Source organism: Acanthopagrus latus, chromosome 16, assembly GCF_904848185.1.
Source record: "Acanthopagrus latus isolate v.2019 chromosome 16, fAcaLat1.1, whole genome shotgun sequence".
Classification (NCBI taxonomy): domain Eukaryota; kingdom Metazoa; phylum Chordata; class Actinopteri; order Spariformes; family Sparidae; genus Acanthopagrus; species Acanthopagrus latus.
Window position 1 is genome coordinate 4,055,765 of NC_051054.1, and position 20,758 is coordinate 4,076,522.

A 20,758-nucleotide genomic window follows, 5' to 3' on the forward strand; every position below is an offset into this window, starting at 1 on the left:
ATTTAAAAATGCACAACTAATAACTAAAGTGATGAAATAAGTGTTGTGAGTTCTAACTACAATATTTGCCTCCAAAATGTGGTGGAGTTGACGTGTGAAGTAGCAGGAAATTAAAGTATTTAAGTAAAATACAAGTGCCTCAAAACTGTCGTATAGTTGTTGAATGTCAGGAACTTCTTTTCTACACGTGTAATACTGTTTGACGTTTTTTGGGACAGAATGCACGAGTGGTTAGTTTCAGATGAAGTAAAACCTATTTGCACATATTACATTGTGAAGTTTGGAGGTTGAAACTTTGTATATATTTGTAGATTTCTTTAAAAGTTTGTCTGAGTTTTACGGCATTTAAAAGTGACTTGAAAATCCATCTGAATCACTTGAATTATATATTGACTGAAACCTTTACTGTATTTTAATTAACATTTTTTTTTCCACTGTTTTGTTTATTTGTTGCTGCTTGGATACACAAGCAGTATCTTCATCAACCTGCCTTCTGTTATTTGAAAACGCTGCATAAACTGTCTGTCTATTGCGGTAATAGGCAATTATAATCTGTTACATTTTAACATCATAGAAGTGAAAGCACAGATGTAACTGATAATGAAGTCTACAGTTTTATGCTGCTGTAATCTGTTGTTGACCACTTTACAGTAAATGTCATTTTAACACTTCACAATATATTTATCATTCTAGTGTTGTTGCCTGAATGCTAAATGCAATCATCAACTCTTGAGTTATAAATATCTAATTAAAAGTAAGAAATCATGTGTGTTACTCGTACATATTTAAGTTCAGGCCCCTGATGTTTTTCCAAGGAAAACCTGACCAAAAGTAACAGTAGTACAAAATATATTACAATGAAAACACTTTGTATTTTGTAACCCAAGTTTTGTCAAGTTGTTTTTTTTAGCATTTAATGATGACTTATGATATTTTACTGTAGATGACTGTGAAATTATACAGTGACAAGTTGACATGTGAGCCAAAAAGTTTAATCTGGCCTCTCATATCTCGAGGCTACAGAGGTAAAGTTCTGTTTAGACTTCAGAGATGCGGCACACGATGACAACGTCACTGTGCACCTGCCACGGCTTTATTAATTAATATAAAAACTACAGAAAGAAAAAAAAAATGTTCACAGCAGTAATTTAATACTGGGGAGGGGGGGACAGAGAACCGACAGAGAACCTTAGCAGTACAAAAGGCTGATTCATGAATAACAAAGACAACTGCTGAAGCTTTTCCTTTTTTTCCCCCTCCACGCTGTTTTCACAAAAAAGCTAAACAAGAGAGCGACCAGGACACTGGACAAATAAAAATGAAAATAAATCAAATATCACCTAATTCTCTAAGTAAACATCTTTACCTGTAACCTGTTAGAATTAGGTGAATATTGATGCAACATGACTGCTTCATAGTTACACATAATTTCTATGAATTATATTTTTTTACAATTTCTTTACAGTTGTACAATAAGTGTCATTTAACACGATTTAGTCTTATAATTCAATCCAGATGCTCGTTATCTGCTCACTGAAGCACATTCGGTACACTGTCTGGTTAAAGATACAATTATTTTTCTATTGGTACACAGAGAAAAGGCAAATGTGCTTTTTATTCCCATGTATGGAGGATTACCCTTTTTTTTTTTAACTCCTTCAAGGCACTGATGCAGGGCAGTCAGTCTCTGTCGTCACTGGTCTCGGCCTCCTCGAGCCCATCAAGGTCCGCGTCTGAATATGTGCCGTTACCTTTATGAATCTGAGGGTCATCATTGCAGTCTAAGAGTTCTGAGTTACATGATTTGAAAGATGTTTGGCTATCGAGGCTGAAACCAGATGCCTCAAGATTTGTATTGGTAATCTGTGATTCAGGTGAACTCAGGCTGTTCCATGATTTCGGTATCCTGTCACCTTTTTGTGGCACTCTCGGACAAGAAGTAACGTTAAATTCTGCTCCGTTAGAGTCAGATTGGTTCTCCGCTGTGTTCTCATTCACAGCATTAAGAGTCGATGGCAGAGGAGGGTCTTTGCCGCTCTCCTCACCTTGAACGTAAGGAGGAAAAGTTTCACTAGAAACGCCCTCTAAAGAGGAGCTTGACACTGGGCTGACAAATCCAACAAAATCTCCACTGGAGCTGAAGCGAAGCCCTTCAGCAGCTTCTCCATTAGCTTTGTCCTCTCTCTCACAATCCCCATCTTCAAATCTTCCCGTCTGATCCTGCTGCTCGCTGGGATCAGGAGTAACAGCCTCGCTCTCGCTCTGCGTCTCTTGGGACGTGTCGTGGTTCTGATTCTGATCTCCCTCTTGTGCAGCCGGATCTGGCCCTGCGTCTCTATGAGCTGGAGCTTCCGGTGCGTCGCCTGAAGCCTGGCTCTGACCCGATGGCGTGGGTCTGACCGTTTGGTGGCACATGGGGCAGGTCTCCTGCACGTACAGCCACTTGCGGAGGCAGTTGCCATGGAAGAAATGTCCGCAGTATGTGATCACAGCAGAGCTCATTTCCTGTAGGGAGAGACATATCTCATTACATTTCTTCACCTGTGGACCAGTACAACAAATATAACAATATATACATTACAATTGTACTCATTCACACCTTTAAACCAGTATGTTTTTTACACAATTAAAGGAATATCTTCATGTATAACATTTGCTGGATTAATAAGAAGCCCCTAATGGGAAAGAATTTGTTGTAGACAGCATTTTGCATAGTTTATAACATTACACTTCACTTAACAACTCTTAAAAACACGCAATTTCTAAGAATGTCTGGGGATATTACAGTCACTAGTTTAATGGTTTGTCGAAACACACAAACAAACATTTGCTCCAAACATAGACAGGCTAAGAGAGCCCAAACACGTACTCTAGTTTGCATTATAGTAAACCACATGGAAATAAGTCAGTAATGGATTCTGCCTGTTATTGTGGCTTCTTCTTCTGCTGCTTGTTTTTTGCAGAGGACGTCAGCTGAGTAGGCGGTTCTTCAATGTGGCCCAGGACACATATGCGTACATGTTGCTGCAAGAATGTGGTCCCGGCCTCCACTAAATGTGGTCTGACTGATCGGAACTCAAATGTTGTTTTCTTACCTCGCAGGTTGTTTCTGTGTTGCTGTAATATCTGAATCTCCCCACTTAAGTGTTTTATTATCTTAACTTTTTCTTTAAACAAGATGATTAAAACAATCTTGAACCAGCTAATAAATAACATCAGCTTTCTTTTACGTCATCAAGATTTTCTGTAGCTACTCCCTTGGTAACATGCTAGTCATAATGTCAACGACAGGCAGAAAAAAGCAAAACAATATTAACTAGTTTTAACAAAAACCCTGGCTGAGGGCCAAAGACTGTACCTCAACAGCGCAAGAGGAGGTGCAGCTAAACTGGAAAGACAGGAACAACATGCCTCAAAGCAGTGGTTCTCAAACCTTATCTGGCATGGCCCGCTCTTCAGAAGCCGACAGCCCACAAACATTATGAATCTCTCATAATGACGAGGAAGGAACCTCCAAGTTATTATCCAAGATGAATTTTAGTGAGTGAAAATAAAAGTTAGTACGATGATGTTTACTCTTGTTTATTTCCCCTACGTGATCAGATTCATTCAACTTAGTTTCCCTCCATATTTTTTTCCTGTTCATCCAAGCCTCCCTTGTAAAAGCCACAAAGTCCCACTGTCTGAAAGGTACATGCAATGTTAAGCAATATACAGCAGAAGCTTCTGATGACCTGCCTATGACAACAGTCACAGTGTGACTAACCTGGAAGCAGATGGAGCAGACGTCGTTGTGTTCTTGCAGCTGTTGTGCTGTGGCTCTGGGGAGGGAGTTAATCTTCTTTGCTGCTTCCTGTCTGAGCAGGAAGCTCCTCCAGCCAGACTGAGCCCGGAGCCACACATTGAAGTACGAGTGGATGATGATGACAGAGGCGCCCATCCAGCTCCACTCCCCGAACAGAGACTCCCAGGTGCCGTATGCCACCACGCAGAGTGCCACCACAAACTCCAGCACCCTGCTAACAGCGTTCACCCAGTAGATCACCTCATCCAGGCTCTCGATCGGGTCGCGACGAAACAGCTCCACCATGAAGAGGGAGTAGATCAGCATAGTGCCGGTAACCTGGACAAAGAGTAAATATTTATATTCAATATATTCGAAAATCTATTTTTTTCTTTTTGATGTATTCTGTTTATGCATGTATAACATCTTTATAATATTCTAACAGAATTTGGTTTGTTCCCTCTAATCTTATAAGGCATGTGTGTCAAGCCATCTTCCTTTCTTCAGCATATCACAGGAAATCATATAAGGTCACCTGCTCTTCCTACCTGGAGAGAAGTCAACATGCAGCTGGACACCAATATAAGAAGCCAGAAGTCCATGTGGAAGAACTGTGAGATTTTATAAGCCATGAAAACTGGAAAAACCAGCAGAAGCAGACACATGCTGAGGCCACGGAAGTGTTTCCACACACTCCTGGAAGCAAAGAAGAAACAGAAATGAAGGGAATGAGGCAAGAGAGAACTTTTGAACATGAAGCATTTAATATTTTCACCCAGAGAGCTTCACTTCTATCTCTCCTGAGGAGGTGAAAATCAATGTTGTGGCTGTTGTTACCTGTTGCGTGATGCACCCAGAGCCAGAATAACTGGATCTGTTATCTCGATCATGGACTGCAGGGTTGAAGTCACCACGATGAAGAGGATGATGCTGAGGAGGAAGGTGCGCTGCAGTGCCTGCATGTCTAACAGGCCAGTCTGAAGAGCGAGGAGAAGAAGCGTGACGCCCTCAGTTACACCTCTGCGGACAAGTGGGGGAAAGGAGTTTAAAGTCATTTCAGGTGCTAATTTTTGAGGTAGTATTCAAAGAAATCTTGTAATCAAACTGTTGATCTGTAAGAGAGTGAATAGAGCTAATTATTTAATCAATTAAATAATCAACAATGATGAAAATGAATTTTAATTACCATCCTAATGGTTAAAGATAGTCATTCTTCCTTGACCATTTGTGAGGAGCATAAAGGGATTGAATTTTCTGTGGTTGTTTTTTTCCAAGCTTTGTTTTGGGAGTGGAATTTTCCAGATGACAATTTCCAAGCGCAGTGACAAGGACTTTATTCTTGTAAATCACCTGAGATGTTTGTTGCCTCTATGTGACTTAGATAGGGGGCGCCCCCCAGTGGTAACAAACAGCTTTATGCACAGCTTTATGTTTTCAGCTTATCTTTTAGCTGTCTGACTGCAGCTTTACTGTTTTGGTTCACTCTCTTCGCTGTCACACTGTTGTTTTCAGCCTCAGCAGACAGCTTTGTTCATCAAAAAAGCTTTAGAAACCCACTCTACACTACCTGATCAGCACCACAGAGCAATAAGACACTTTTGGCAATGAACTGGTGAACAAAGAGGATTAAGTATTGCCCTCAGGAGTCATTAGAGCCCAAAAACAAAGCTACAAGAGTGAATATTGCATCCCACATTCACCGGGTGGACAGAAACACAACCCTAAATAAGTCATAATTTTGCTCAGAAACTGCTGAATGTGGATATATGCAACTGTTTGCAAACAAGTTCAATGTATCTGCTTAAAAAATTTGTTCTTGCAGGATTTGTTTAGAAAATGGGCAAAAAGGGGTTAAGTGGTGAGAGTACAAAACCAGAGGTAACATCTCACCTGTGCATGACATTCTCATTCTGAACAGCTGCGTAACCTCCCAGGTAGAACTTGCATAGGTTGAGCAGTCCAAGAGCGAGATAGGACACCACGAAGGTCAGACCCAAAAGAGAGTACGGAGTGGCACAACATTCAGAGACACTGTAGGGTTTGAAAAACAAAAAAACCCCATTAAATTATAAAGAAAATATGTAATGAAGGAATAATGTGTATAATACAGAGAATGACATTCTACCTTGTGAGCAGGAAGAACATGATTCCCTGATGGCCTGCTGAAGCACTGCTAGACATGGCATCTGAGCACAGCTGGACGATGAACAGCACAAACCAGAAGACACTGAAGAGCACTGGGACGGCAAACTGGTTCCACAAAGAGATTCCCACAGCCAGAAGTCTGTACAGCTCAATCACCTGAGGGACAAAAAAAACAGAGATGAGTTGAGGAGCATAAAATCAGACTCAATCAAACAAAAAAAATTACAGATAAGAGGTAGAGAAGTGTGATCCCACAGCATATTTTTAAATAAACATTAGCATCTTCAGACGAACAGGATTCATTATAAAAAGAGGAGAAAGAAGTATTTCAAAATAAGAGCACCTCCAGTTGCAGCAGCTCTGAGTAGGCAGCCCTCACGAGACGATATGGCAGAAAGAGATGCGAGAGGAGGAATACGGTGATTCCTGCTCCAGTCAGTCCCATGGAGAACGTGTTGACTGTTAACAGGGTGGCGTGAGGAGCAGCGAAGAGTCTGGCCAGCAGGGGGAGCATGTGAGCAGAAAACAACCACACCTTCCTGGTCTTCATCAGGAAGGCACACAGCGTGCTGAGAATAATCTGACCTGAAAAGAAAATAACATACTGCATTAATAGAACTGAATTACACTTACAAACTAGTCCAATCTTTAGTGTCGGATTAATTTAGTTTTCTGTCAGAGAAGGAAAAAAACAAATTTAAGAAGCTGGAATCAGATAATTTTGAGCTTTTTCTTTAAAAAAGAAAATCTCTAGGAAGCAATCAATCATTAGAATAGCTGGTAATTGATTTAATAGTGAAAAACAAATAAATTATTAAATTTATCATCTCCCGACTGTTCAGCCAAACATTGTTCAAACCCACAGATCACAAGTTAAACATCCTTGAAAAGCTACAGTTTAGTTCAGTTACATTTCAAGGAAAAGTGTATAAAATGATGCACAAAAAATCTACAGTATTACCATTGATGGAAGGGTGGAGCCATAAAACTTGGAGACATGTAATTTTCTAGTGGAACAAACTAAAACAGAATATCAATCACTGTCACACACGCAAGTAAAATGACTGATGATGACGATTTTCCAACCATAAAGCTTGGAAAGGGTGGAAAACTGTTAACAGGCCAAATTGCAGCATATTTATAGTGAAGCCCTAAGAAAACAAAACATGAATATGAACCTTGATGACTTTTTACCACATATTTAAAGTTTGGTTTCAGGACTCACTAGTCATTGCAGAGACAAATCTATTGAAGGCCAGAGAATCAAGGTACACTGCTCCTTCATAACCGTACTGCAGCTCCTCACGAACATAATCCCTGTAAAATTAACAGAAATAAAACAGGTTTTATAATGTTTTGTGAAGTGTTTGTTGTTTGTTTACATCAGATACATAATTGAAAAAAACACAGAGCACCACACAACTTCCTGAGGCTGCATTTGGCAAGTCTGAGATTGTTTTGTGGACTTTGTACCAGCAGGATTTATTATGGAATATATTTTCTTAAATTAATACATTAAAACAATTCCTGAGATGACAGAAAAAGGTAAAATCTAATGAATTATTCCTCAGTTTATTTAATATTCTTAGCTATTTATTTGTTTATTTATTTCTGTTCATGTTTTATATGGTTTGGTCTTTTTATAGTAACAAGCCTGAAGCCTTTAAAAGAAAACCACGGGCTGTTCTCAAGTTGCAAGACAAATTAACAAGCGAGTGAGCAGTAAACAACAGTGGCCTCAACACATGATACACTTGTCTCTCTCCTAAAATTAAATATCAGGCTGAAGGATACTGGATACACGGAGGGAGGGAGGGGAAATCTGACTGCAGCCAAGCTTTGTCAGGAGAGAAACCTGATCTAAGTATAATAAATGTCTGAGAAGTAGTAGTAGTAGAAGAAGGAGGAGGAGGAGGAAGAGAGGGGTTCTCACTTGGAAATCTGATGCCCCATGTAGAGGAGGAGGGCAGCGAGGATATGGAGGTAGAGCGTCACAATGTGCCTCAGTGGCAGAACCAAAACCACCACATTTATCAGATGACCTGAAGGCAAAAAGGAAATGTTTATGTTTCCTGTGTTCAAAGAAAACACGAGTGAAGATTAAAACATAGAAAATACACACTAGAAAGGCACACAAGGCGCATTCATATCAAGCTCTATCATCTGATCTGCTGTACACTGTATTCACCTGTTGTTTAAGCTCATGGCTAGAGTTTCAGCTAAAACATTTTTTATCAATAACTTGTCAGAAAATAGTTAATATATCCCTTAGTCTTTCTGGCAGCCCAGTGTGACGCCTTTATATATCCTGTTTTGTCTAACCAAAAGTCAAAAATAACAAAAAGAATTAGGGGGGATCTTCCTGAAGATTTTTTGTTGGAACTGTGAAGTGAACTGGGGTGAAATTCCTCTCATGTGTTCATTAACATCAGCAACAAAGCTGACTGTGATCATAGTTTCACAGAGAATTCTGACTAATGTCTGCCATCTTGGACTGGCAGCAATGTTATGCATTTTAAGCATTTACAAGACAAATTAATTTAGAAAATACATAATAAAAATTGCATTGCAGCCTTTAAACAGACAGTAGCTCTGTTGTTAATGATGAATCTCCATTAAATCAGCTGAACAGAGACAACAGAAGTCATTGTGTCAAAACCCACAGCTGTATATGGGTATTATTTTACCACATGCATACTTACCAACGTAGTACATGTTCCAGATGACATACTTGTATTTGAAGAGCATGTCTTCATTTTTGGCCTTGAGGTGATCCGTCAAACCTTCAATGTCACATTTATACAGCAGGTCCAGCACCAGTATGCTCGGCACCCTGAGGGCAACGTTGGCCAACTCTTCCAGTCGAGGCATCTTTGAAACCAGCTGTGTTTTGAGCCTGTGTGTCACATGCTGTTAGCTAACCCGTTCACTGTTTTGCTCGTCTTCTTGTCATCTGTAAAACACCCCCCCAAAAAATACACAAGTTAGGCTCCTGAGAAGCACGCAAGCACGAATCCTCCAACAGCAACCAGGCCGTGATTTTCTGCTTTTGCGTCAAATTCAGGCCATTAATCAGCTCTAGAGAAGTGCAGCAGTACGTTTGTAATCTCAGATATCACCGTGATGAAGCTTTTTGTTAGCTGGTGTGTGTAAAGTGACAGTGGTTCACTTACTTTGCACAGTGACAGACATCACAGCCGAACAGCCGTTTGCTAGCTAGTTCCTGCTGCTGGTTGTTAGCTTTCACAGCGACCAGCAACATGTTTTTACAGCGCCGCGAGACAAATATTTAATTTATTCCGTAACTGCCGCTTCTCGGACATATTTAGAAGAAGCCGCCATGGAGAAAGTGAAATTAAATGGCTCAAATTAAGCGATATCGGGGTGAGTAAAGACACTTCAGATGCTGTGTTATGATTCCGCTCGCTTGCGTGGCCATTTCCCGTGCATACGTCACGGAGAAATGCACCAATGAGGTTCAGGTTCCTCTTCTTCTACGGCCATCGGTTTCAGGCAGTCTCGATTTCAAAATAAAAGCTACAACTGGTGTTACTACTCTTACACTGCACTTTTAAGCAACATAGTGCAACTTAGACCATCTTAGCTGCCATTTTTGTGTGCAATTGAATTAAAAGTAGAAACAAAATATCATAAATTAACATACCTTGTGGTTTTCTAGTCAGAAATGATATATTCTTATTATTTCTTTGCAGTGTTTGGGGTCCCAAGATGAATTTGAGCAAGACGATTTACTCACTTAACTCCATGTAGTTTCTGTAAGCAAACCCTAAACAATGGAAACATCACAGCCATGACAAGACGTCAAGGAGAACAAGAAAATGCCTTTTGTGAGGTATAACATACCTATGTAATGACATTAATGACTCTTTGTTCAAACTTCTCAAGTCCACAAGATTTATGACGGGTGTAAGAAATTTGGGAAACACTGGGCTGATAAAGCAATGATAAATGTGCTATTTCACAAAATGCTGCAAACTGGAGCCACAACCATCAGTGTTATTTTCTCAACCAGTTTCATAACTTCACACATTGGACAAACATGACAAATGATTTCTGTCTTCATAACTTTTGTGATTAGATTTTGAATGGAAACAGGAGAATAAAGATTTTCCTGAACCTTTTTAACACCATGATGAAAGACGTAATTTTTCACAGAAAATCTAAATGTATGCATCCATCATCTTGTACTGGAATTTACAGAAGGATTAAGATGAGGATGAGGATTCAGATCAGTTGTCAGAATTTGTCAGTTTTCTCTCTGTTCCGAAAGCACTGCTAGGCACTGCATGACTAATATAAAGAAAGTGAATTTCCTGATCGTGTGGGTGGATTTTCTTTGTCTCTGCAACTAGAGAGGAAATGTTACTCATGTCATGTTGTTTACGGTTGATTTTACAAAGACATCCTCGCATCAAATCTCTCTCCTAAACTGCAGACACTTTTTATCTCCTTCAGATGATCAAGAATATACAATGGGCTTAGTAAAGGATTGATCCTGTTAGAAATAAAACATATATTTTCCTCTCACACACAGACTCGTACTGTATTTACAGATATATGATGGATGTTCAAGAGCCACTATCTTTGACATTAACAAACTACATAAGAGTCTAAGTGTAAGACATTATGAGGTGTTGACACTTAATTAAAATGGCTCTTTTGGTCTCTTTTATGTTCAAAGGCAGAATTACTGCCATGAACCTGAGCAGTAGTTTAAATATTTACACCAAGCAGAGCGTTACATGACTCAGTGCTGAAGAAAAGATTATTAAAATGCTCTCAGAGAGGCTGGCAGCGAGAAAATGAGCCAAACCCGGAAACACAAACAAAAACATCATCACTGTATGGACTGTTTATGTAGACATGCTCTCGGACCATCTGGGAACAAGTCATACACAGCTTAGTGAGGGACTCCTTGTTTGTCTAAATGTCGTCTTGCATTGCAACATATTAGTTTTACCAGATGTTGACAGCCAAAGTGAGTAAAGCTCATGGCAGAGCGACTAAAATATGACACAGATGTGATGGTTTGCTGAAAAACTGCGAATGTGGGGTTTGGATGGAAGCAGACAAACAGGGGATGGTGTGTTCCCAGTAAGCGTTTGTCACATTCAAACTAATCTGTGTAATCTGAGCTGCTGCAATAAATCTCAGCCTCTCGCTCCAGTTCAACAGACGGCGGACTGGCTGATCTTGACACAGATGCATCTTATATTGTTATGAACATGATTAACATTGTCTCGGGTCATTATTCAGGTCGGCAATAAGCTGGAGACAGTGCTGAATGAGTAAGATGTTTCTCAGAAAGTCAGAGCAGCAGAGGGAAGCGGATGTGAATAATCAAAAACAAAAGAAAAACATATCCAAATTTACAACTTTGGAGTGAAATTCGGAAAAGCCAGGATGTGTTGGAAACTGGGTTTTGAAATTCAGGAGGAAAAAGTCATCGTTATTAACAGGAAGCTCCAGCAACTCTGGCCAAACACACATTATATGTATTGTATGACCCTGAAATCAAGAAGTAAAAGGTGAAGAAATGAAAGCTGATCTGTGAAGAAGACAAACTTTGAGGTAACTGGTTTCCTCACTTTCTAAAGTAAAGTCCCTTTGTCAGATTTTACAGTGTAAACTTTTGGTGTTCAGAGCCTCAAAGTCTCTGGGCACCGTGAATGACTAAGAATAGAAAAATTCCTACTAAAGCAGAGTAATAATCCCTCGCTTAAGTACAGTTCATGAGTGAATGTCCTTAAGTTACTTCGCACCACAAGCGTAGGCCTATATATTGATATATAGGTCACTGGTTCACGCACAACCCACATTATGTAACTGCAATAATGTCTGTTTAAAGTCACTTTTTTTTGCAGGACTCTGACTGGAATTTCAGGAGGGAGGGTGAGGCAGGGGAGGTGGGATTGAGGAGGAGGAGGAGGAGGAGGAGGAGGAGGAGGAGGAGGAGGACGGATGTGGATGGAGGTCTGGCTCTGTAAGATCCACATAAATTGCTCTGGGACTTTTTTTTCCCCCCACTCTGCAGCAGCAAACAAAGAGGAAGATGGAAAAGTCATTGCTCATGTTGGCTGCAGTGGTTTTTCTGGGAGGATTTTCAGATGCAACTCTGACTGAAGATGCATCAACTCGGAGTTATTATTTATTAAACATCACGACGACTACGGCTGAGTCCGTCACTGAGGATCACAGCACAGACAGACCGACTCCGACCACGGCTCAGACAACATTATCTACCACCACCGTCAGAGACAAACAGCTGGACACCAAAAACACCAACAAAGAAGACAGCGAGGAAGACACCAAGAACAAAGAAGAACCAGATGTCAAGAAGACAGAGGAGAAGAAAACTACACTGGGTAAAATAGAACAGTTTTCTTTTTACACGAAGCTGTGAGAATCCAGGGAGACTTCAAGCTGATTTAACCCAGATATTAATGTTAATTAACGAAACACTTAAGTGCAATTAATCAGTGATGCCTTCAGGGACACACTGAGCTTCTGATATCTTCAAGTAGGCTCCTCAGAGCTTTTGCTTAAGTAAAAGCAGCAGTACCACAGTGTAGAAATACTCTGTTACAGGACAAATTAGTGCATTAAAAGTTTTACCATTGACGCATCAATGCATTTGCATTTTGCAGCTTTTGAAGTTAAAAGTATTGTTTTAGTACTTTATTTACTGTTTTTTTTTATCTTAATCTATAATAATATACTATTATTTACTTGTTGATATTATTTTTTCATGCTTAAAAAGAATCTGTAAAGTAACTAGTAAGTAAATTTTGTGGAGTAAAACATTTTTGCCTCAAAAGTTCGTTTAGGAATGAATAAAAATGAAAAAAATCTGTCACTGAAGATCTTTCTGTTCATAGTGCACCTTTAAAGAAAAATAACCTTGACCTTAAGAGAACAAAGGTATTTTGCATGGCCCCTACCAGTGGTGTTTATGATTAATAGGATTGTTATTGTCTCTTCCCAAAACCATAAAATACCTTCCAGCTGTGACTCTCGTCTCCCTGCTCTGCTGGACGTTTGCCCTCACTCTCTCTTGGCCCTCAGCTTTGTCTCAGATTACATTCGAACCCTCCTTGAATTCACTTATCTGTGGTTTCCTTTGGAGAGGGCCTCCAAACTTCCACTGGACCAGAGGATGATTAGGAGATATTCCACATAACTGCGGGGACCTCTTGTTACATCAGCCGGGTGTTTGCTTACTCAGAGAAACCAGGAGGGGAGTTTTTTAACCCCTCAGTATCACCAGACAAGCTCAAACACAAGGATTTTCATCTTGTGTTTATTTTCTCTCCAGACTGTCCTCCCCTCGGCCTTGAGTCCCTGCGGGTCGATGACAGCCAGATGCAAGCGTCTTCCTACCAGCGGATGGGTCTGGGTCCTCACAGGGGGAGGCTGAACATCCAGGTGGGTCTAGATCCGGATCACACTTCAAACACAAAGTACAGAGAACAGCTTCCTTATCTCCCCCGTATCTGCCTGGATGTTTACCCAGGAAAGGGGCACTCTGAGTCGGGTACATGACCCCAGATTGTCCCCCTTAACTGACTGGACCTTTACCCAGGAATGGAGCTCTATGTGGCGAATACCGTGCATACATCCCAAACATTCCCATGGTTCTCTGGTTCTCCAAGGGTGCCAGGAAATGGATGATATCCAACATCTGGTGCCCACAGGCGGGGGTAGAAGCCCCAGAAAGGGTCAGGTTAACCCAAGTCAGAACGGTCATCCAAGTCAGAAACTCAGCAAGATCCGTGAAGCCTGACTTCTCTTACTTTATGTACTGATTCAGATGTGAAACATGCTGTACCCACAGTGTTGTAGTCGTTATTTTCTTCTTCATTCTATTGATTGACAGAAGTCTTTGTGAACATGCCGTACGGGCTTACTGTTCCTGTCGCTTTTTAGGTGGTTTAAGCTGTTAAATCAGCTGCCGTAGTTGCTTGTGAGCATTTATTCACATTTAAAATTACCACTGTAATGAAACCCACTGATTGGCCTTGCAGGAAAGAGACTTCTTGTTGAGTACAGTAAAGTGAGGAGCCAGCCTCCCTCTTCATGTTCTGCAGTCTGAAAGCAATTATTTAACAATCAGGGTCAAAACTTAAATCTTATGCAACGATTCAGACAGAGGCTGAGCCAGGCGTGTTTCTGATTAATGGATTCCACAGCTGACCTCAAAACGTCTGTGTAATATGTGTTTGTAGTCCGGCATCGAGGACGGCGACCTGTACGACGGAGCCTGGTGCGCTGATTATAAGGACCAACACCAGTGGCTGGAGGTGGACGCGCTGCACCTGACGCTGTTCACTGGAGTCATCCTGCAGGGCCGAAACTCCATCTGGAGGTCAGGTAGTGTCAGGACTCAAATCTGACGAGTTCATGCTCCAAAATGTTAAGAAACTGGTGCTAGAAACACAGAAACAAGTTTACAAGATGATAGCGTATTAACATTTTTGGACCTCATTCCAGTTGGGACTGGGTCCACACCTACAAAGTCCAGCTGAGTAACGACTCTGTGAACTGGGAGCCCTGCATGAACGGGACGGAAGAAGCAGTAAGAACCTCTTTTTGTGTTTTCTCTCTGATTTGAGGAATGTTTTCTACCGTGACCGTTGGACCTCACACAGATGGAAAACAGATTTTCAAAGTGCTTGAGCCAAAGTGAAATATGTTCTGTGAGTAGAAAGAGAACCACTCAAATAACAGAGAGCTCAAAATGAAAACAAATAAAGGACGGCAGAAAACTGGGGTATGTGGTTGGCATAGTAAACAGTGATGTTAATTGCCTCTAAAATGACAAAATGAAGACGTGTATTCAAAGTTAAATACACCTCGATGAACCTTGAAACCTGCAACTAAAACTGAAGGAACGATTTCTGTTCAGTGCCACACATGAGTGAGCTGGACAGTCAGATTTTTTTCCAAGGAGCTGGAGCTGAAACATAAAATTCTTTGCACTGTTGTAGTTCGTAAAGTTTTCCCTAACGAGGTTTTGTCTCAGTCCTGTTTGTTTGTCTGTTGGTCTGTTAAGATCTCAAAGACTAACTTTAAGGACAAGAAACAAATAATTAGCTTGGTGATTGGTGTGCCAGTTTTGACTGACTTCCCTCTTATTATGAGTCACATCTGGAAAAAATGTCCCATCGATTCTCTCAAAGTTTGTTTATTCTGGTGAAACTCCAAAGCCAAAAGATTAACAAGAGTCTTCAGCCACCATTTTGTTTTTCTTCTTCTTCTTCTTCTTCTTCTCCTCCTTCTTCATTCTTCATCGCCATCTTCCTCTTCTTCTTTCTTACTGTGAGAATCCATCCAGAATATGTTGATATACAGTCTGGAATACAATAACAATTGTAGGGGGTTGGGGGTCTAATTGTTGTCTAGCTTTATGTGTAAATGTTGTAATTTTTACAGGGAATCCAAAAATGTTCAAACCAAAGTGTCCCATTGAATTGCACAGATCTTCGAAGGAAACCAGAATCCAGAGACTCCGGTCCTCGGACTCCTTCCTGTTCCCACCGTCGCCCGTTTCATCCGCATTAACCCCCAGACCTGGTACTTCAACGGCACCATCTGCCTCAGGGCGGAGATACTCGGTTGTCGAGTTCATGGTAGGAACAGATCTGCAAGTGTTTGACAGTAATGATGATTCACTTGATAATAAGATTCCCACTGACCAATATGCTGCCAGGTGGTCTTTCAGGAGTTAATGCTGTTTTTCCTCGTAGACCCGACTGACATCTACGCCTCGGAGCGAGAGCTTGGATCAAAAGACGCTCTGGACTTCAGACACCACAACTACAAAGAGATGAGAAAGGTTAGAGTGATTAAGTCTGTGAGGCCACAGATGCATGATGAGTAACTGTGGTTCGCCTGAAGCCAATACCAGGGTTTTTACTCAGATTCAGTTTTCAGATTTAACCCTTTAAAGAGTCCAACTTGTCTTCTTAACCCTGAAGCTCATGAAGTCTGTGACGGAGGAGTGCCCGGACATCACCCACGTCTACACCATCGGGAAGAGCTACATGGGCCTCAAACTGTACGTCATGGTGATCTCAGATAACCCCAGCAAACATGAGCTAGGTAAGGAAAAGTGATTCAGCCCTTCTCTCATGAGTCGAGATGTCTTTTTAAAGTTTAAAGTTTCTGCAGCAGAAAGCCAGAATTCATAGAGAAGTTATCCTGACAGTGTTCAAACAAGTTCATACTGAGACTCTCCAGTTTCAAGAACCGTGAAATCTCAGTAACACGTTGTATATTAGAAGATTATTAAGGACAAAATGGCTTTTAAACAAGATAACTGCAACATAAAAACAGCTTTGTGAGACAGAAAAGAAGCACATACTGCCTTGATTTGAGACATTTAATCCTACGTGGTTTTCATTTTTTGCTGGCGTGGCTGCTCAGAGGCCCCTGGTTCAAAATCCTCAAGTGTTTATACAGGCTTGTCTCTTGAGGGATGTTGAGGCGTATCGTAAAATGGGGCCTCCCACATGTAAACAAACTGATAAAGGGTTGAAATCGGAGACAACTCTCTCTCCACCATACAAGACAGATTTCTGTGTGATCTTGTCCTCAGATGCCAGGTTTTCTAGCCTCTACATCTGCCAAAGAGTTTAAATAAATTACGTGAAGGGCAGATTTTTTTTCCCCTTCTTCTTCTCCTTCTTCTTCTCCTTATTCTCAGACAAATGGCATAAACACTCAGGAATAATGGGAATCTAGGTTATTTAAAATGTCAGCAGCTGATTTAAATTTCGGTGGTTTCACTGGCGCCAAATCCAAGAAGAAGAGGGGCAGCAGCCAATGCAAACTTTCTGCAACCCGCGCGCTGTGAGCCAGATCCACACTGTTTCCTCACACAATATAAAAGGTGTTGAAAGTTTTATCCAAGAGGTTCCTGATGTGCCTCCAGCCGCGACACTCTGGTCGAAACCAATAAAACACTGCAGGTGCTTGATGGAGAGTGTGACCCAGGCAAACGTCTCAACATTTGTTACTTGGCTCGCAAAGTAAATGTCTCTATTTTCTCTTTCGGTAGGCGAGCCTGAGTTCCGCTACGTTGCGGGGATGCACGGGAACGAGGCTCTGGGCCGAGAGCTCGTCCTCAACCTCATGCAGTATTTATGTAAAGAGTACAAGAGGGGAAACCAACGTGTTGTTCGGCTGGTGACCGAGACTCGAATCCACCTCCTGCCCTCTATGAATCCTGATGGATATGAAGAAGCCTATATGAAGGTCAGTGAAGTTCAAGTAACTTTGTGTAGATTTGACGGATATTTTTCTGTAGTTTGCCCCTAATTTGAGATGAATGCTGTATATATACCATTGCAGTTATTAATTTCTGTTCCTGGTTGCAGGGCTCAGAGTTGGCCGGCTGGGCTGACGGACGATACAGCTTTGAAGGAATCGACCTGAATCATAACTTTCCAGACTTGAACAACATCATGTGGGATGCTCAAGAGACGGCAGTAGATAAGTCCAAAGTCACCAACCACTACATCCCCATCCCAGAGTACTACACCAAAGAAGACGCGATGGTAAGGATGCGTAGCTCAATTCTTAGGTAGCAGAGAAGTAGTAGAAGTACTCATATTCTGTGTATAACAGAGGCAGTCATCCAGGTCATGGTAATTCCAAGTGCTGTATCGTAGGCAGCCAGACTTTTAGATGTTTCAGCTCTGATCCGAGAGGTTTCTTCAGTTCTACCTAACTGGAAGGGAGTCGCAGGCTTGTGAACCCTGTGTGGGAGTGTCCTCACAGAGTGTTTAGGGCCACTTGTGAGTCGTTGACCTTACTGGCCTTCATGTGGGATGGTAGAGGTAGTTGAGCCCAGATGTGCATGGTTGTTAAGATGTCTGGGGAGGGAACTCAGTACAGCAATGTAGGTGGGTGAAAAGAAAATGTCAGTGAACATCCAAATGTGTACTAAAGTACAGCAGATGATTTCATGTAATCTTTTAAATTCCACCTCTGAAACAACCAATAAAGTAAACAAGTCGTTACTGATGTGACAAGCAATATAGTTTGCTGACTAAGTTTTGGGATTGTGGTAAAGCACCAGGGTGTAAGATTTTAAAAATGTGTTTATTTGGCACCATCTGGTGGTCTAAAGAAACAACAGCACTGTGGCGGGCAGCAACAAGAATCACATAACTTTATAAAACAAACACAACGGACTTTTCTGTTGTCTTAGAAGAGGGAAGAGAATTTAATGAAATACAAACGGTTGCCTTAAAGAACCAAACTCTGTTACTTTAAACAGTGACTGAATGAGTCTCCAGTTCATTAGTGGATAAATGTAGGTCACACTGAGAGGCAGTTTTTGCAGGGTAGTGTGTGAGGACGGTTTCAGAAAAGGAAAATAATGTTTCCACTGCAGCAGCAGCAGCAGCATGCAAACCTCGAATCAGGAAGTAATCAGAGCCAAGAGGGCTGTGGTTTTCCTGGAAACATTGTCACTCAGCGTTGGGTAACAGTTTGTTAAAGGTCACCACATGTTGAAACTCTGCCTCCAGATAACCAGGTACTGATAAACGGAAATATTCATTTTAAGAGTATTATTTTTATATGAGTTTCTCCTGATTGTTATGTCACAATGTTTTCCCTCCCTCTCAGGTTGCACCAGAGACTCGTGCCGTCATCAGCTGGATGCAGGACATTCCCTTCGTCCTCAGTGCAAACCTCCACGGGGGGGAGCTGGTGGTCACGTACCCCTTCGACTGCACTCGGGACTGGGCCCCTCAGGAGGACACCCCCACGGCGGACAACGCTTTCTTCCGCTGGCTGGCCACCGTCTATGCCTCCACCAACCTGGTGATGGCCAACCCCGACCGTCGCATCTGCCACTACGAGGACTTCCAGGCGCACAACAACATCATCAACGGAGGAGCCTGGCACACCGTCCCCGGCAGTGAGTCAGCTCAGACTGAAATATGGAAACCAGCGGAGGAGAGTTAGCTCAGAAAGGCTGTGCTGAGAGGATGTTTTCACAGATAAAACTGCCAGTGGAAATACAGCCTTTCATAACTTCAAGGAAAGAAAGATACAACAATAAAAATTGCAGAGTGAACAGCAGACAGTTATCAGCGTAGTAACTGATAACTGTCTGCTGCTGGCTGGTTAGTTCAGTCTCCTCCATGAGAGTAAGCTGAATATCTGGGTTATGGACAAAACAAGACAGAAAGTCGACATGTGGTGATCGGCCAATCCCTGTGAATTCTGGACAACCTTGTAATTTTGTCCAAACGCTGCATCATTACGGTGTTTGGGCAATTTTGAGCTCACCTGAGAAAGAAGCTTTTCAATCGCTTCTTTGAGTAAATAAAACTAGTAAATGCCTTTCTTATATACATTGTTCTTTCCTGCAGGTATGAATGACTTCAGTTATATGCACACCAACTGCTTCGAGGTGACCGTGGAGTTGTCCTGTGACAAGTTCCCTCATGCCAGTGAGCTTCCCGTCGAGTGGGAGAACAACAAGGAGTCTCTGCTGGTTTACATGGAGCAGGTCAGTCTGCAGAGAAAATCATACAAGTCAGCAGCAGCAGCAGCAGCAGCTGTAGATCAATAACTTTCTCCTCTTCCCTCAGGTTCACAGGGGGATTAAAGGTGTGATCAAAGACAAGATGACCAAACAAGGAATAGCTGACGCTGTGATCAAGGTGGAGGACCACGATCATGACATCCGATCAGGTCTGACACTCGAGTTCTTCTCTCTTGTATTTGACCAGGATGATGACGCAGAACATGTGTAACTATGTAGAAGAAAAAACAATCTGTATTTTTGTCTATGCTTTTTGGTTTCCTTAGCTGCTGATGGAGACTACTGGCGTCTCCTGAACCCGGGCGAGTACAAGGTGATAGTCTGGGCCGAGGGTTACTTCCCATCCGTGCGTCACTGCCGCGTTGGGATGGAGCCACGTCCCACCATCTGCGACTTCACCCTGACCAAAACGCCCATCCAGAGGCTGAAGGAGATCCGGGCCAAAGGAGGGAAGATCCCCCAGGACCTTCAGCTGCGTCTTCGGGCTCTGAGGCTCCGCAAACTTCGTGCCACCACCAAGGTCATCAACCGCCGCAGGGAGAGTCAGCGAGAGCAGCAGGAGCAGCGGAGGAGAGCTCGGTCCATCGGAGCCCGGAGGTCGCAAGGAGGAGACGCGATCAGGGGCTGAAGACGCCTCAGAGACAAGCTGGGTGATGGGTTGATTAGGTTCAGTTCGAATGGAGAAACCTGACCTCTGGGAATTGTGACGTGTTCCTGTTAAAGGGTCAGTTCACCCAAATTACAAACATGTATTTTTCTGCATAGCGTCAGTGATATCAAGACAGGCAGACAGTTTATCTGCTGAGGTTTTATCCATCAGAGAGATTTCTAATTCCACCAATGTGACGATCACAGATTTAAGATATTGAAGCTGTGGTTTGTTTGGGTGTTCTGACCCTTTAAGGCAGATTAAACTATGACAGTCAAACAAACTCTAACAGCACTTGACAGGATACTTAAAAAAAAAGCAGGGTTTTAATGGATGTCTGCACATCCATGGACAGGCGGACTGTTTTATTCGACATTATAGCTGGTGACGCTGTAGTGTTCGTTGTTTATCTGTAAGACGACTGAGTTGAGAATTTACCTGTCAGCTGGTCTGATACGTGACATGTTTTTTTTTTCTAACACTGTGTCTGTTTTTCTTTGACTAAAGTCCAAAAGGACAATAAAATCTCAAATAAATATGACTTATTTGTGTTATCTATATTTTAGTGCACAGACATAAATCAAATAAGTAGGCC

At 41.9% G+C, this 20,758-nt stretch overlaps 2 protein-coding genes across 3 annotated transcripts; one reads left to right on the plus strand and one right to left on the minus strand.

Annotated features, from left to right (window-relative positions):
• Window positions 1-974: 974 nt before the first annotated feature.
• Window positions 975-9,395, minus strand: zmp:0000000662 (RING finger protein 145). Its single transcript, XM_037072472.1, has 11 exons — window positions 9,103-9,395; window positions 8,632-8,882; window positions 7,863-7,971; window positions 7,155-7,246; window positions 6,273-6,514; window positions 5,910-6,085; window positions 5,675-5,815; window positions 4,622-4,804; window positions 4,333-4,480; window positions 3,767-4,123; window positions 975-2,505 (listed from the first exon to the last, which is right to left on the minus strand). Exons 2-11 carry the CDS (start codon window positions 8,798-8,800, stop codon window positions 1,681-1,683), a joined length of 2,442 nt encoding a protein of 813 aa, XP_036928367.1. The 5' UTR covers window positions 8,801-8,882; window positions 9,103-9,395; the 3' UTR covers window positions 975-1,680.
• A 2,577-nt stretch (window positions 9,396-11,972) lies between these two features.
• LOC119005054 (probable carboxypeptidase X1) lies at window positions 11,973-20,704 on the plus strand. 2 transcript variants are annotated; one of them, XM_037072473.1, is made up of 13 exons: window positions 11,973-12,315; window positions 13,266-13,375; window positions 14,176-14,315; window positions 14,441-14,525; window positions 15,429-15,579; window positions 15,697-15,785; window positions 15,928-16,051; window positions 17,010-17,206; window positions 17,329-17,508; window positions 18,587-18,881; window positions 19,339-19,478; window positions 19,561-19,663; window positions 19,781-20,704. In XM_037072473.1, exons 1-13 carry the CDS (start codon window positions 12,003-12,005, stop codon window positions 20,140-20,142), a joined length of 2,289 nt encoding a protein of 762 aa, XP_036928368.1. In that variant the 5' UTR covers window positions 11,973-12,002; the 3' UTR covers window positions 20,143-20,704. The 2 variants fall into 2 exon arrangements, with proteins under 2 accessions (XP_036928368.1, XP_036928369.1); XM_037072474.1 differs by lacking the exons at window positions 11,973-12,315; window positions 13,266-13,375 and having other exon boundaries at window positions 14,252-14,320.
• Window positions 20,705-20,758: the final 54 nt, after the last annotated feature.